The 16911-nt window shown below is 45.9% G+C and overlaps 1 protein-coding gene across 2 annotated transcripts; it reads right to left on the reverse strand.

The window, feature by feature from the left end:
- Positions 1–839: 839 nt before the first annotated feature.
- LOC148703439 (uncharacterized) lies at positions 840–9789 on the reverse strand. Of its 2 annotated transcripts, none has more exons than XM_089930706.1 (2): positions 9151–9789; positions 840–3618 (listed from the first exon to the last, which is right to left on the reverse strand). In XM_089930706.1, the coding sequence occupies exon 2, from the start codon at positions 3564–3566 to the stop codon at positions 3075–3077; it is 492 nt and encodes a 163-aa protein (XP_089786832.1). In that variant the 5' UTR covers positions 3567–3618; positions 9151–9789; the 3' UTR covers positions 840–3074. The 2 variants fall into 2 exon arrangements, with proteins under 2 accessions (XP_089786832.1, XP_089786831.1); XM_089930705.1 differs by lacking the exon at positions 9151–9789 and having other exon boundaries at positions 840–2668; positions 3044–6942.
- Positions 9790–16911: the final 7122 nt, after the last annotated feature.

Consider the following 16911-nt stretch of genomic DNA (forward strand, 5'->3'; position numbering starts at 1 on the left):
AGAAAGAAAAGACAAATGATGGTGGACCCCGCAGATCAAAGATACTGTTTGGCAGTCAGGATCTAATCTAGAGGCATCATAAAAACCAAAAAGGGCACAGTCAGATCATTCAGAACCAAGGCAATGGATGAGATATAGATTACCAGAGTCAAACTAGACCTGATCCAAATAAAGACAACGCATAAATTTTTCAAATACTTGCTAACGCAGCATGAATGTGACCAAAACGAGATCTATGTTTATTTATTTATTTTCCCCGAGAGAGATGAAAAGTAACAATGGCCAAATACTTGGGGTTCATCCGCCTCCAAAAGTCTTAAACTCCGACGTGGTCAAATTGAGAGGTGTGATCACTGGGATATTTCACAAGTCAATTGTATTAATTCAGCAGGATGGATCAAAGCTTTTAGGTGAAGAAGCTCAAGAACCTAACAATTGAGTATTATATTCAAAGACAGACTGGCGCTCACGGTAGAACTTGTTAGTGAATTCTAACCATGACCATGCAACATAGTTATGGTATGTTTCCGAATTATTTGACTTAAAAAAATCTCTTCAAGCTTTGTTGCTGCACTCTTAATTCTCAGCCAGATTATTTTATCGATACCCAAAACAGAGAGGGCGGAGGGTGGGGACAAATTGAACTCCCGCCGCTGTAAGGCCTTCAGTTTTCTTGAATGCTGCTGTGGAGCTTGTTAATGCCATTTCCTCAAATACGATCCTTTTTCTGTACATTCACTCTATGAACTCAACTCGATGACCGAGCAAAAGTATAGGAGCTAAAGGAAAGAATGCATTCAACAAATATATTGCAATCACAGTCATCCATCAAATGCACCTGCTAATAAACTGTGGCCTTCAAATATTCAGCTTCAAAAATGTTTTATCATCTTTTCAATGGTTTGTACCAGCTAAAATTCCACATTTAATATTGCTTGCATTTTTGTCAACGCATTCCTCTAACAACATTCAAGGGTTCTAAGCAGTATCTGTCCGCAATAGCCACATAAAACCAGGAAAGTGCTGAAGCAGAAAGTGATTGAAGTCATTCTCTCATCCATAAGAAACATCTACCACGTCAAGTATTTTGGCCTGAAGATGGGGATCAAAAGCAGCGCATTAATTGGATCGCAATGGATCACTGCAAACTGACAGCCATTTGCACCCTTCCTTTTTGAATTGTAATAGACCGGTAAAATTAAACCAGACTATCGTAGATCCACACGTCTCTACTTTGTCAAATTTTTCCTTTTTCGGTTCTTTTTAAAGAAATAATAGCACCACCTTTAAAATTAGTCGAGTCAGAAACTTATCACCCCTTTCTTTTTCTTTTCTTTTTTTTGGTAGAAAAATAGGAAGGAGGGAGGGGCAGAACCCCACCCGCATAGCAGCTTCCACTGGGCCCCTCTTCTACCAAAGAATGTTCGATGCGGGTCGCAAGTTTCCGCGTGCCCTCCCCAACCACGTATAAGTACGTCACCCCAGCGCCACCTCAGTACCGATAGAAAAAAAGCATATCCACACAAAACCATCCAGATATGAGGCATGCGGTCCCCTAATTTAATCGACGCCCGCGCGTTTCAAATCCGGACAACTCAGGTGGAGTCCAAGCCCTTTACCACCAAGCTACCACCTTGGTGGCAACTTATCACCCCTTTCACTGCTACCTGAGTCACTCTATAAAGAGCTTACCGTCTTCTGGGGAGTACATAAGGTAGCTACCGACCATAAAATCAGTATCTGATATAAAAAAAATTAAAAAATAACAAAACGAGGAAAAAAAAAACTGAAGCTAGAATATTATCGTAGTAACTAAGCCACTATCTGCAAATAGTCTAACCTTGTATTTGAGATTTTTCTAATGACAGACAGCTGCTAATTAATTTCCAACATCTTGACTTGGGATACGTTTGTGCTGTGCAGTGTACTCACTCCAAAAAACTATTTCAGAGGTTCAAGTAAATGCTGAACCCTACACAAATGCACACGAGATGCAGAGCGACAAAAAAGTCCCGAAATTTCTTTTGGGAAGATTATCATATAGCACTGCAAATCCACAAAATACATTTACCTGGCGAGCAGTCTCCTACCAAAAGAATCTCAGCTATTGGATCCAATCTTTGGCTACCTCTTGTATGTTTTATCAAACTCATCTCCCCTATGACCCATTTTATCACTATGCACTGCTTGATACTAGATGTGATCATTGAAAAGATTTCCTGCATATTTCAAAAGAAATGACATATGCAAGAAACATGTTTTTCTTTACACATGGTTTTGAGACTTGGAGGCGGGTGATTGCGATTTCCCTGTCATGCAGGTGGTAACAGATGTTGCCAATTTTTTTTAAAAAAATCCTGCATATTTCTGCATATAGAAGAAACAGAAATTTTTTCTACATGTTTAAGACTCTAGGATGCAGGTGATTGTAATTTCCATGTCATGCCACTACAACTAATACAAATTGATGTAGGTACTTGCAACAAAAAAATACAAAAACTCCAAACCAAACTTGCAGTAACTCTAAACTGCAGTGCAGAATTCAAAAATCCATCAAACATTTCTTACCAGATACAACTTGTGCCGGTGGTCGTCTGAGCATCAAATCACCAAAATTTAATGGCTGCACTAACTAGTGCCGAGCATGATATATAAACCTCATGTAGCACTGTAAGAAATCCAAAGGGTAAAAAAGGACTAATTTAAGAAGTCCTAAAAGTAGAAGCATGCTAAATCCAGTGAATGGAAGGCTCAGTTAGACACTCAAACACCAAAAAGAAAAAGCACCGTGTAAATACAGTCACAAAGCCAATTAAATCAGAAAGAAAAGGACCACAGTCCTCGCCTTATCATCCAACAACATGGAAGGCCAGAGAGGGGGTGGAGGGGGGGCAATCAATGTTTAAACTATGCTAGAGCCCAGACCCAACTACAGAAAGAATTTTTTGCACTTGAGTTTATATCATTAGATGCTATTTTATTTTAGTGACTTTTGAAAAATTACTGCAAATTGGTCAATAACATGGCATAGAGAACAACTTACAAAAGTTCCTCTTTCCTGTCATTAAGAAAGATCATACTGATTTCTTTGGTTCATCATCTTGCAGTTGAGGCTTAGCATCTTTCCCTTCCATGACTTGTTTTATCCCTTCTTGATAACCTTCTATAAAGCTCTTAAGTGCATCCCTGTACGCAGAGGCACGTGTCATATACACACGCTGCAGTGCAGGCCTTAGGGTCTCCATTCCGCCTCTTGCTGCAACCGCAAGATCCTCCAACGTTGAGGGTTCTCTTTCTTTAGATGCAGCCTTCTCCTCATGAGGTTTGCTATCATCCCCTGAATCCTTTTTATAGTCGTTCGGTCTGAGGTCAGGCCCTATATCCCGCACCCAACTAGCTGCATAAAGCCTAGATGCTTCCTTCAAAACATACCACCGCTCTATCCATGTCAGTTTCTGTCGTTTTTTGATATGCGGGGGATCAGGCAAAGAAGAAGGGAAAGCAATTTCCTTCAGATCGTAGCGAATATAATCATACACTTTCCTACATACCACTTTTAGCTTCATACTACTCTGCAAGCCTTCTTAAATCAAACCAAAGTGTCCAAACAACATGAACCTACATCAACCCAAAAGCAACGGTTCACAAGATTGTACTTTTCTCCTCCCTATCTTCAATTTAAAAGGTCAGGTAGTGATAATCTTTAAGTAAAGAAACAATAGAATAAAGCTAGAGGAAGTAGGACCTAGAGCCAAAGTTGTAAACATGGCCAATGACAGTTTATGAACAACCATGTAAATAAAAGAAGAACAAGAAAACAAAATGAACCAATTCAATTCAAATTATCTTGTAAAAATTGCCGGCATCACTATCTGGCGCTATTGGTCCATAGAAAGATCCTCAGTCCCAAAAACAATAGACAGAATGTACGAAGAGGTTTCTTCCTTTTGTCAAAAATCAAAAGGGCTTTCCCTCGTTCCTCTAGAAGAGTTCCCAGAGGTTCTATCCTTCTCATTACAGATCTCACTAAAAAAGCAAATGGGCTCAAGTTTGAATATTTTATGTTTTCACCAAATAGATACTTCTATAGTAGCAAAAGATACTCTAAAGATTCAATCTGGATCCACAGAAGAACTTAAAATATAGATTCATAATTATTTCTCAGCAAAATCTAAAGCTGCTTGTCAAACAACCACAAAAAATCTAGAACCCTCGAACATCTTTTACTGGTTAGGAGTCCAGTGCCACAACCACAAAAATCTCAACATTCACATAGATTATATCAACCATCACATAATCCATAAAATAACAAAAATAAAAAAGACTAAAACCTAAAAACATCGATCCAACCAACCATCCAGCACCTAAACCGCTAAACTCTAAAATTTGGGTATCCAGTAGCTACTGAAAATCTGATGTAATAACGGACATGAACTAAAGATTCTTCCAAAGTAAACAACAAAACAATACCCAAAGAAAGAGAAGCAAAGAAACCCAAAATCTAGACCAGAGGAATTCAATATCCGGAACAGATCCTAAAAACATCAATCAGCCACCCATTTTTGCATCTAGATAGCAAAATCCAGGAACAACCCATCATTTAGCAGCTACAAATCTGATGTATGAATCGCCATAAAACTCAAAATCCTTTGGAAAAATAGCTTCATCAGAGAGCAAAACGAACCAACTGCAAATCAAATTGGAGACCAAAAAGAGATCGAATATGGGAGAGAAAGATTACCAAAAAGAGCACTGACGATTGTCAAAATAAAGCGAGCCCCGAAGGATTGCTTCTTACCTCTATTTTTTGGGATGAAGACAGATGAGTCTTCTCGTTTTCTTTTTTTTTTTCCTTTTCAACGTCCACACTCCAGCTTCGAATTCACGAAATCACACCGACATCAAGGACATGCCCTAACGTCGTTAGCAAGGGGTGGCAATTTCAAACCCAAAACTGACCCAACATCAATCAGGGTAAGGGGGAAGGGTTCCGGTCAGCTAATCCCAACCTACTACTCAGTTCAGGTGTGCCACTCAACACATCATATCCATGTAGTACGCAACTTTTTTGATATTTATATTCATATATTTGAAAAAAATTATATAATATATAAGTTATTGGACCGTTGATCCAAAACAAATGGTTCAAAGCAAGGTCCGCCGTACTAGTACCGATCGGCGTACCGGTGGCGATCCGGACCGGTACGTACAGGTCCCATACCGATCCCGTACCGGTCTGTACCGATCCGTACCGGTCTCATACCGTTTCTCCAACGATAAGCTACCGGTACTGGATTTCACGCTGATCCAGTACCGGTCCCAGGCCGGATAGATACGTACCGGCCGTATCGGTACTTACCGGCCGGTACGGCAGACCATGGTTCAAACTATATTAAAAAAAAGAAGAATTGTACCTACTTTGGAGGACTTAAGAAGGATCATCTCCACCCTATGGTCGTTCAAAGCTACCCATATTATAAATGAGGCAAATAGGGTTGCGGATTGGATAGCTTCATATGTGGCTAGCCACTTGGATGTTTTTGTTTGGGATTCAGTTCAATCAGCCCCCTCCAGTTGCAAGATATTTTATATGCCGTTACCGCTGAAAATTGGTCCAACCAAGGCACCAAGTTGGCTGAGTTATTAGAGTGCTTGGAAGATCAATTGTTCCGATCGCAAAGGTCAGCTAAAGATTGTGATGTGTCTCCGAGGCGGTGATGTGGTGGCCGCTATGCTCGGATGGCGATGCCTCCAATGTTAGTCGCTCTCGAGATGGAGTTTGGAAGAGATCATGCTCGAACCTTCGCTCAAATGCCTAATCCAACTTAAAATAACAAAGACAAGAAAGTTCTCTTGCCGGAAAGTATTCGGCAGGGGACCCTACATCACTTAAGTCAAATGGACTCTCAAGGAATAGTAGAATTGCGAGAGCGACCAAGTGGCAGCAAAAGGGCATAAGAAGGCTTGAGAGCACTTACCTAGAGGATCCCCGAGAGTGGTTTATGTAGGCAAAGGCCAGCATCCGTCGCCAAGAAATTCGGACGTGGGGATTGGACATTTTTGGTAACCGATTGCATGTCTTGAAGGTCATAATGCCTGCGTATCACACTCGTTCGTCATGCAGTTATGAAAATTGTTCACGATTGTGGCCGAGGTGTCACCAGCAAAGGGGAAGTTTGAAATTGAAAGGACTTTCCACATACCCTAGAGTCAGCCACATGACGGGCATTGATTGGTTGGTCGAAGGCTATGTGAAATAAAGAATAGAAGGAATAAAGATATAATAGAAAAAATAGGTGGGAAGAAAGAAGCATATGTGAAATGCTCAACCCCGGGGGAACATTTAGACCATCCTCCTCATTTTGTAGATAAATTCTTACGGAGACTTTGTAAAAACAACTCTATAATTGACCAAAGCACTTCCATACTTCTTCCTTGTGAAAGTAATAAGAAAAGAAAGAAAAATACTTCTACACATTCTGAAAATAGCAAGAGGCATCTCTAGGGTACCCCACATAAAAGCCACCAGAATCTCTTCAATTCATAAAAAAGATGCCAGTTCAAGATAAGATTCAGAAACCACCAATAACATTAAGCCTAGAATTAAGTATGAAAATTCCTAGCAAATTAAAATTCCCAACCTTCTCCAAGAAGACCTGAACATAAGACTTCTAAGACTCACTTAAATGGCATATTAGCTCAAAAAATAAAACCAAGAAATAAAATAACTAAACTAAACCAAATTTGAATACAATCTACATCAAGTAGTGACTTGAATCTATAAACTATATAGCTTATGTCAGGTCAACGACTTCATTTATTAGCTTCATCCTTTGTAAACATTTTATACGCTTCATCTATTGGTGTATACAACTATGATTTGTAAAAAGTATAACAACAGAAAACTTTCTTAAAACATTTGCAGACATGCATGCATGAGAATATATATATATATATATATATATATATATATATATATATATATATATATATATATATATATATATATGCATATATGCATATCTAATACACGTATTGTCGTCCATGGACTCCCTTACCGAACATTTAAGAAACACAGAAACAATCCAAAATGGCATCCCAAAAGTAATGACTTAAGAAACTCATCCACCACCAAGCTTAAAACCACGTAAAGACGGCGGCGGCCTAATGCATTTGAGGGCCTAAGGCGAACTCATTAAGAGAGGCCTTTTTTTTTAATGATAAATTTTTTTTAATAAGTGTAAAATACTTTTAAAATTTATTTAAACATAATTCGCCTAGCTTTTTGAGATGCAAAATTACTAATCAAACTTTTGTACTCAAGATTCATTAAAATATTATTTTCATTAAAATACTATTTTCACTACTATGTGACAAAAAAAATTTAAATAGCCTACAATAATCCAAATTGATCACAAGAATGGTCGTCGGAATTTAAAATCTGATGAGTAAAATATGTTTAATGACATGCCTCTGCAGGTATCTGACAGGGAGAGGACCAGAGATTGGCAACCATCTGCCTATGAGAGTTTTGGCCGTCGTGCAGCAAGATCAGTGCTGGAAAAGAATACTGTAATCTGATGACCATCAATTTATGTTAGAGATGAACAATGGAGGCAAAAGAAGCCCGTAATCTGATGACCTGATCATGTCCTGTATATTGTTTTCCACCCCAATCCAATTATATAGCTCAAGAGTTACTATCTGAATTACTGCATCTGATGGGTGATATATAACTTCCCAAGTGTAAGAATTTCCTGTTTGATCTAAGCAACACCTACAAAACAATTGAACTTTGTTACATCCAGAATCTTCAGTCCCCATTCTCTGAACTAGTTTTCCAGACTTTGTAGCTTCCTTATGGTGTACATATTTAAACCATCTCTGTCAAAATTTTGTTTTCTTCAAAAAAAACACACACTAACCACTGGCACTACTGGACATTTATCTGATATATATTAAACCCTATCTATGATCAACAACAAGAGTAGCATTAACAAATATCAAATCAATAGATGCATGCAACTCGAAAAATATTAGTCTCCGGGATTGATGCCACTGTGTGTTGAGACATCAGTCTAATGACAAATCTGAAGTATGTGCAAGGGAGTGATTTCTTATATGTTTATAATAAGAGAAATTCCTAGAAGATTAGTTCCGTGTATTGTGATCACAAGAACATTTTAATAGAAGAGAAAAGAAGGGTCTGCTATTATTTACTTTGTTATCATTAGCACTTCACGGCTGGATGGGGGGATGACTTGATGACAAAAACAGTATATATTGCTCCAATTCTACTCAGCAGTCACCTTTTATCCTTAATAGCTGAACAACTTTCTTACAAAATAATCCTATTTAAATGTAAGCAAATAAAACCCACAAAGCAATCCTTTCCTGATAATAATTGCTTTAATTACATAATACTATTTTATTTATAAAAAACTCTAAACAATTGGTCTTTCGCATACACTCACTTTCATATCCTTAATTCTTATGCAACAGAAAATATGATCAAATCAAATGATTCATACAACTTAATCATGCATCAAAAAGGCCTATTTTTATAAACTTATAGACCAATATGGCATCTATCAACTAGCTAATAGCTTTGAATTTTCATCCTTCCAACAACCAAAATCCATGGGCAGCAAAATAAATAATCAACTTCTGACAACCAGTGATTGCCAGGAATTTTAAGCACTTCAAGGGGTGCTAAAAGCCCCAGAACAGCACTAAAAGCTAGACAATTTATCCTTCCATACTTTGTTATGCAGTTGCTGTATTCCTAGGGAAAAATAAAGAAATCATAATTTGGCCACATATTTTGGACACATAAAGAAGAAAAATTAACTCGAGGTCAATTGAGCAAGATACTCGCATTCCAACATAAACGACTAGCTTTGATCTACCTTTGACTACAATGTTTTCCTTTAAATTAAGATGGTATAATTATGTAGTCGAAAGTATACTGCCCTATAGACATTCAAGCCTATTTTGCATTTTGCTAAATCAATGAACCAAGACTTTGTATATAATGCGCAAAAATAGAGAGAAAGGGTTTTTTCCCTAAGGAAGAAAAAATAGAAGCAGAGAAATTAAGCATACAGAGAAGCGCGAGGGAAAGGGAGGCGGAGAAGGGAGAACCCTGACCTTCCGAGGACCTGAGCGAGGGTCTTGATGTAGCCGTCGATGATCTCGTCCCGGGTGAGACTGGGATCGGGGGGCTCGATGACGATGAGCCAGTGCTCGAAGTCGCACCCGTCGAGAAGGATGGTCTCCTTGGGCGGCCGGTTTCTCCAGTTCGGCGAAGGATCGTTAAGAGACGACGTCGTAGGCCGGGTCGAGAAGCACCGGACCGCGCCGCCGCGGTCGCCGTCGACGGGGAGGCGGAAGTAGTCGGCAAGGGGGAGGAGAGGGCGGAGGCGGAGGTCCGGAGGAGAGGGGAAGAGGGACAGGCAAAGAAGAGAGCTCGGGAGGCGAAAAATCCGGAGGAGAGGAGAGGGGAGAGGGACACTGAGGGAAGAGAGCTCGGGAGGCCTAGAACTCATGCATCATCGGAGAGGACTCCAGAGTCCAGAGTCCAAAGTCCACACACTGGGGAGGCTGTTTTTATTCCACTGCACTGGAGATTTTTTTTGCTAAAAACACTGCACTGGAGATTGACAAGTCGATGCTTTGCAGATAGGTTTGTGGGTTGGATTGCAGAAAGAGATTAGGGTGAGGAGGAGGGAATCATCATTTGATCCAAAATGGCGGCACGCTGACATCAAACTACCATTAGCCCCAATCTAGTTCGTGAAGGGCTACATGTCTAAGTGGAGGTCCTTTGAATCAAAGTTCAGCTGGGATGCTAACCATTATTCTTTGCGGTTGTTTTTATTTTTTAGTGACGAGTTAGTAAAAAATGTTCAAGTAGAATTAGGCTTTAGTAGCTAACTGTTAGTTTTTTAAAATTTAAAAAAAAAAAAAAATCTGTTCTTCGCTTTTACTCTACAATGTCAACGTGTTATGTTTGCACACATATACAAAGTCATGTATGGTCATATGTTTCCCTAAAGATCATAAAATTGTAGAGCTTCGGGCTGCCTAGGAGGGTATATCATATGCGAGGCGAGTGCTCGGTGTCGAGCGGATGCACATCGAAGGGGACTCATCTATGGTGATCGAGTGGATATGGGGTGCGGACAGATATAGAGATGGTCATCTACTTATTCGTAAGACATACAGGCTGGTTGTGCACATGTTTTTTGGAAAACAAACAGGGCAGCAGATTGGGTCACCTCCTATATTGCACGGCATTCCGGAGAGTTCCTATGGACGTCCACAATAGAGCTCCCGCTCTCATTATACTTTTTACTTGCTTCTGACTTGGCAGGATATACTAACGTTAGAGCAATATGAATTGCCGTTTTCACCACAAAAACAAAACCATAAAATTAATGATATTTTTTAGCTCTCCATGCTTCGTAGAAGAATATGAGAATTGCTCTCTCTCTCTCTCTCCCTCTCTCTCTCCCTCTGTGGAGAGAGAGAGGGAGAGAGAGAGAGAGAGAGAGATGCGAACATCATGCATTTATGTTTACAACACACGTTATTCCGTCTCTTGGGCCATTACACATAGTTTATCAGTAGCAGTAGAACGGCATTGATTTGTAATAGGAGCCTGCAAATCAATATATAATGTAAATATCATAACGAGAAGCATATACAAGAGTAGAACTACAACTGCAAAATGGGATAAACCTAACTCAAGCTGGTCATGCTAAACAAAGGGTCATCCTTAAGCTCATCCTGTTATTTTAAGGGGCAGATCATGTATGTACAATAAGATTTATGAGGCATAGTGCTTTATGAACTCTAGAACCATTAATATGAATGCTAAAAGGATGGAAGAGGGTGGAGTATGCATTGGGGCTTGCCCAATGGTCACATTCCTCTACGTAGCAACAAGAGGTTCCAAGTTTGATTCCTGGGTGGTGCATCCTCAAAAATATAGACTTGGATGATTATAATATGAGAGAGTCTGCACTCCTTTTTTCTCAGAACCAAAATAAAAAGAAAGAAAGAAAGAAAGAAAAGGGTGAGGAATGGTTGGGCAGTACTTAACTGAAATCAGCAATGAAAGAGTAAGTTCAGGTGGAAGGAAGGGATGGAGGAGAAGAAATTGAATATGATGCAAGAGGAGTAAAGATTATCAATGAAAATTGAGAAGAGGAGGACATTTATTTTTTTCTCTTTTGCTTAGTGCTACTTAAAAATAAAACAGAGGAATATGCATATATTTGTCCCTCATGATAAATTATGTTACATCTTTAGCCATGTTGTTCCTTGCATTCCAGGCATGTGTGTAGAAATCACATATTGCGGAGTCTCAAGGAAGACCCTTTGTAAGTTAATATTCTTACAACAATTTGTCATCCAAAGAATTACTAGATGAAGCGATGAATATCTAATTCATTTTCAAAATATGATAAATCTTTAGGCTGCACTGCTGCATTAGATTTTGGTTGTAATGTTTTGAGCCATAGTATTGCAATGGTACTTTATGTTGGGGGGAATAAGATTTTTTCCCAAATGACATAAATGCCCCAAAGAAGCCGTACAACTTCCGACCCCGGACGACCGAAGTCGGCGTCCGACCTCGGAACGCTCGACCTCAAGACAACCAACCTCGAGACCTCCGACCTAAGGAAAACTCTGATGTTCGAGGTCTACTCTTGTCAACCACCTACCACGGCCGTGCACTTCTGAGGTCCGGCCGAGGACCATACCCTGGCGCCCCTCTGACATTTATTGCGTATGGCCGCTGTAGCCCTCCGGCTTACTCCACAATAAATGCGGATCTCCGGCTTACTCCACAATAAATGCGGATCTCCGGCTTACTCCACAATAAATGCGGATCTCCGGCTTACTCCACCATAAATGCGCATGGCTCCTGTCATCTACGGACTCTCAGCTCTCCACGGCAAATCAGCCCAGCAGAGTCTAGTCAACTATGATAAGTCTCCGATCTCGGCCATACCTCCGACACCAATGCAATAATTCGTCTGACAGCGTGCTAGTTCGGGATATACGACGCCCTCACCGCCGACATCAGAGCAATGATTCGCCTGACCATGCGCCGACCTGAACAACATGCCGAGCCGTACTACGGCCTCGCCCTGTTACATCGCAGGTAAACCGACCCCCGCCTATAAAAGGGAGCCTTGGCCTCTCAGGAGGGGGTTGGAAGATTGATACACTCTACAGACATTATTTATCTCCCTTTCTACACTATTTGCCCTCTCCCTGACTTGAGCGTCGGAGGGCCGGCGCCGGAAAATCCGGCCACCGGTTCGTGTGCAGGCACCCGGACGGAGGACGCCGCCAACTGACGGATCGCCGCTTCGCCACGAGGACCTACCGCCCCTTCTCTCCGACCGCCCCAGACGGAGGACGCCGCTCGCCGACGGACCGCCGCCCCGCCGTGAGAACTCACCGCCGCTCCCTCTCCTCGACCGAAGACTGCCCCCGAGTCCAATTTCCAGCAACAGTTGGCGCTAGAGGAAGGGATCCCCCGAGTCCAATTTCCAGCACCAGACTCCCTCGACCTCGGGAAGCGTCGCAGGTCGGTAGAGCGTGCCCAGACCTGCCGACCCGACGAGAGATCCCCCGACTAAGGTCGGGATGCCCCGAGGGTCGACCGTAGAGAACCAGACTCCCTCGACCTCGGGAAGCGTCGCAGGTCGGTAGAGCGTGCCCAGACCCGCCGACCCGACGAGAGATCCCCCGACTAAGGTCGGAATGCCCCGAGGGTCGACCGTAGAGAACCAGACTCCCTCGACCTCGGGAAGCGTCGCAGGTCGGTAGAGCGCGCCCAGACCCGCCGACCTGACAAACGATCCCCCGACTAAGGTCGGGATGCCCCGAGGGTCGACCGTAGAGAACCAGACTCCCTCGACCTCGGGAAGCGTCGCAAGTCGGTAGAGCGTGCCCAGACCCGCCGACCTGACGAACGATCCTCCGACTAAGGTCGGGATGCCCCGAGGGTCGACCGTAGAGAACCAGACTCCCTCGACCTCGGGAAGCGTCGCAGGTCGGTAGAGCGTGCCCAGACCCGCCGACCTGACGAACGATCCCCCGACTAAGGTCGGGATGCCCCGAGGGTCGACCGTAGAGAACCAGACTCCCTCGACCTCGGGAAGCGTCGCAGGTCGGTAGAGCGTGCCCAGACCCGCCGACTTGACGAACGATCCCCCGACTAAGGTCGGGATGCCCCGAGGGTCGAACGTAGAGAACCACTCCCTCGACCTCGGGAAGCGTCGCAGGTCGGTAGAGCGTGCCCAGACCCGCCGACCTGACGAACGATCCCCCGACTAAGGTCGGGATGCCCCGAGGGTCGAACGTAGAGAACCAGACTCCCTCGACCTCGGAAAGCGTCGCAGGTCGGTAGAGCGTGCCCAGACCCGCCGACCCGACGAGAGATCCCTCGACTAAGGTCGGGATGCCACGAGGGTCGACCGTAGAGAACCAGACTCCCTCGACCTCGGAAGGCACCACAGGTCAGCAAAGCGTCCACGGACTCGCCGACCTGACGCAAGATCCCTCGACCAAGGTTGAGGCGCCCGAGGTCCTACCATGGGGTCTGAAACTCCCTCGACCTCGCAGAGAGCTACAATTCAATAAAGCCTCGCCAAATCCTCTCAACCTCGGTGGGCGCTGTTGGGTCCGTGAGAAACCCGAGCCCCCCTTTAAGTCAAAATGACTCTGGAGGTCGACGAGAAAAGGAGGCAACCTACTCCACCATGCGAAGCATGACTCGGAGAATGCAAGAGGTACATCCAACTGGACGCCCTCCTTGTTAAATTTTATCTACATATTGCTGAGCGGAATCTCAACATGGGAGTCTTATCTCGCCCCAAAGTCGGGCCTCTCCAATGGGTCGGCTTAAGATCGACCCCCTAACTACATTATGCAGGCTCCGTTCGTCAAGTCTCCGCAATCTGTACGAAGGCTTCATAAATTAGGGCCCAACTCGGCTCTTCTGCGTAAGCCCCGACGTCCAGCTGAGAAAATGGTCCCGGCCACGAGTGTACCAGCCAAACACGGGTGCCAAAACAGCCTGTGGAAATCCCAGCCTTGCTTACCGAAATCTCGGCAGAGTCCGAGAACAATAACTACGAAAACCTTCGGCAATAACTTGCTTATTAGCCCGCGCCCCCTATGAGAGGTTCGGAGTTAAGTTCGGAAACCCGACTAAACTCCCCGAATAGCGGCACGCACAGACCTAGTCTGGTCTTACTTGAAGGGCTAAGGCCCGACCTCGATGCCTTGGGATTTCCCTGAAGGCTAAACGTGATGACTTCCACGATTCTCAGATCCGAGCTGTAGGACTTAGAGAAATTTTCTAAAAAACCTAAGACTCGGAGCTCCTTTTGGTCGGAATGACTGGAACCCGAGGAGGCTAAGACATAGCTCGGAAAAAAGGAGCAACCTCGTTAAGCAACCCGAAAACTAAAATGTGAAGTTAGAGGTCGTCGAGGCAGTTAGCTAAGGCTCTAGCCTCGTTCGCAACAAAAAAGAAAGGCAAGCACATAATGATGAAAGTGTTTTTCATTAACAAAGGGCCGGAAGGCCAATTACAAAATTGGAAGTCGGCCACTCAAGGGCCGACCCCGGATACAACGAAAAAGAAAAGAAAAATACGCTAAGTCCTAAGCGGCGGGAGCAACATCCGGGGGGTCGTCCGGCACATTGATAACCTCATGATCTTCATCCGGAACAGGCTCGGGGTCGGGGGCAGGAGCTTCGGGCGCCGGCTCCGGGACGGCGTCCACCTCGGCCGCTGGAGCCGCCTCCACGACACCGACCGCCTCGGCCACCCCCGTCGAAGGCTCGGCGGGGTCTTGTTCATATATTCCCGCCTCGGATGTCAGGATGGCGGGAAGGGCTTCCACGTCGGACCCCCAGCCCAGGTCCTCCCTCGGACGGACCGTCGAGAGGTCGTACTGAGGGCAGTACCGGCGCATCTGAGCCCGGAAGTTCTCGAAACCTCGGAGGAACCCGTCCACTGTCTCCTCCTCCAACATGTCGCGGAACTCTTGCGACTCCTTGAAGAGCTCCACGGCATGTTCGGCTCGCTCGAGTGCCCTCCTCTCCCGGGCCTCAAGTTGCTCGATTCGGAGGCGGGAGACCCCGTCCTCATGCCTGAGGGCCGCGACCTCGGCCTGGGCCTCCCCTAAGCGCGACTCCGTGCCGCGCAAGGCCGACCTAGTTAGGGCGTGGGCGGCCTTCTCCTCCCCGAGCCCCTCCGCCATAGCGAGGCGCTCAGCCTCGGTGGCCGCCCACCGAGCCTCGGCCGCGGCCAACGCCGCCTCCAGCTCGGCGACTCTTTTCTTGGCCGGCTCCAGCTGTTGGCCGAGCTGTCGGACTTCTTCCCGACACCCGTGGGCGATGAACGCCAAGGTGTCGAGCTCGAGAATATGCTGAAAAGAAAGAAACGAGGGTATTGTGAGTTGAAAAGCACACAAGTACGCTAGTAACTCAAGGAGATTAAGAAGGAAGCTTACCTGGGCGGTGTTGCAGTAAGCGCTGCCAACGACCTCCTCCAGCGAAACATTCCGGAACACGGCCCGGTCCGCTGGAAGTACCGCACGCCGCAACATGGAGCGCGCGACCTCGGCATCCTGAAAGGCCGAGCTCCCCTCGGGAATAGGGGAGTCCGGCTCGACCGACTCTTCTCGGAAAGCCCGGGAAGAGCTCGGCACGACCGGGCCCGAGGTCCCGGAGCCGCTCGCTTCGGGGCCTCGAGCAAGCCCGGGTTCTGGCTGCTGCGGGGCCATGGACGACTCCCCCCGCTGGGCAAGGGGGGCAGGGCAAGGAGGGGCCGACGGGCCCGCATCACTAACGACCCGCTCCCGCCTCGGGTCGGCTGCAGGGGCCCCCGCCTCGAGGCCACTCGTGCCGGCTGAACTGGAGGCGCCGTCCGACCTCGCCCTCTTCCGGGGCTGGGGCCTAGCTCCCCCGGCCTCGGCCTCTCGCCTCCTCAGGCGAGAGAAAAGTGATGTGTTGCTGGTCGGCATGCGGGGAATGTCTGAAATCAAAATTTCACTGAGTGTTAGACCAGTGGCAGTAAAAACAAAAGATAAGGAAAGGAAGTAATATAACTACCCTTACCCTCGGGGCGCGCTGAGCTCAGACCCACGCTCGCCAGGGCTTCCTTCCGTAGGAGCTCGGTCAGGTCGTTGCCCCTCCCGAGGGCTCGCACGGAGTCCAGGGTCCTCAGCTCCCTCCTCGAGGGCTCGGAGAGCTTATTGAGGGTCTTCAACCGAGGATCCCCCCACCTCGGGTCGAACCCCCAAGGCGCCTCGGACGCCAGGAAGAAAAACTTCCCCTTCCACTCATGAATCGAGGAAGGGGCACCCTGGAAGAGTGACATACCGCCCCGAAAGGCGAAGTATAGCCACCCTGCGTCCGCCGGGTTCTTCTTTAACAGAAAACACCGGCGGAAGAGGCCTACCGAGATCGGGATCCCGTGCCCGAGGCACAGGGACAAGAACCCGATTATGGTCCTCCACGAGTTCGGAGCCAACTGCGCCGGGACGAGCTGGTACTCGGCCAGCAGCTGGCTCACGAACTCGTGGGCGGGAAAACGCAGGCCAGCCCAAAGTGTCTCGCGGTAGACCGCGATCCGACCTGGGGGCGGCTGCGTCACCCTGTCCTCCGGCCCCGCAGTTTCAAGACGAAACCCGGGCTGGAAGAAGAACCGGGAGCGGATCAGCTCCAACTCCTCCCCCGACAGGCTCGATCCCACTTCCTCAGGACCCAAACCCATTCCGACAGAAGAACGAAATAAAAGTTAAAGACAGCGAATGGAAACTGGGGAGGAGAAGAAGAGAGGAACTCTAGCAATCACGGGGTAGGAACCTACTG

Source organism: Phoenix dactylifera, chromosome 5 (assembly GCF_051530095.1).
Source record: "Phoenix dactylifera cultivar Ajwa chromosome 5, Ajwa_hap1_PhDact_Kaust_v1.1, whole genome shotgun sequence".
In the NCBI taxonomy this organism is placed as follows: domain Eukaryota; kingdom Viridiplantae; phylum Streptophyta; class Magnoliopsida; order Arecales; family Arecaceae; genus Phoenix; species Phoenix dactylifera.

Excerpts from the sequence above, each read along its gene's own strand:
- LOC148703439 (XM_089930706.1), bottom strand. The coding sequence starts at position 3,566 with ATGAAGCTAAAAGTGGTATGTAGGAAAGTGTATGATTATATTCGCTAC.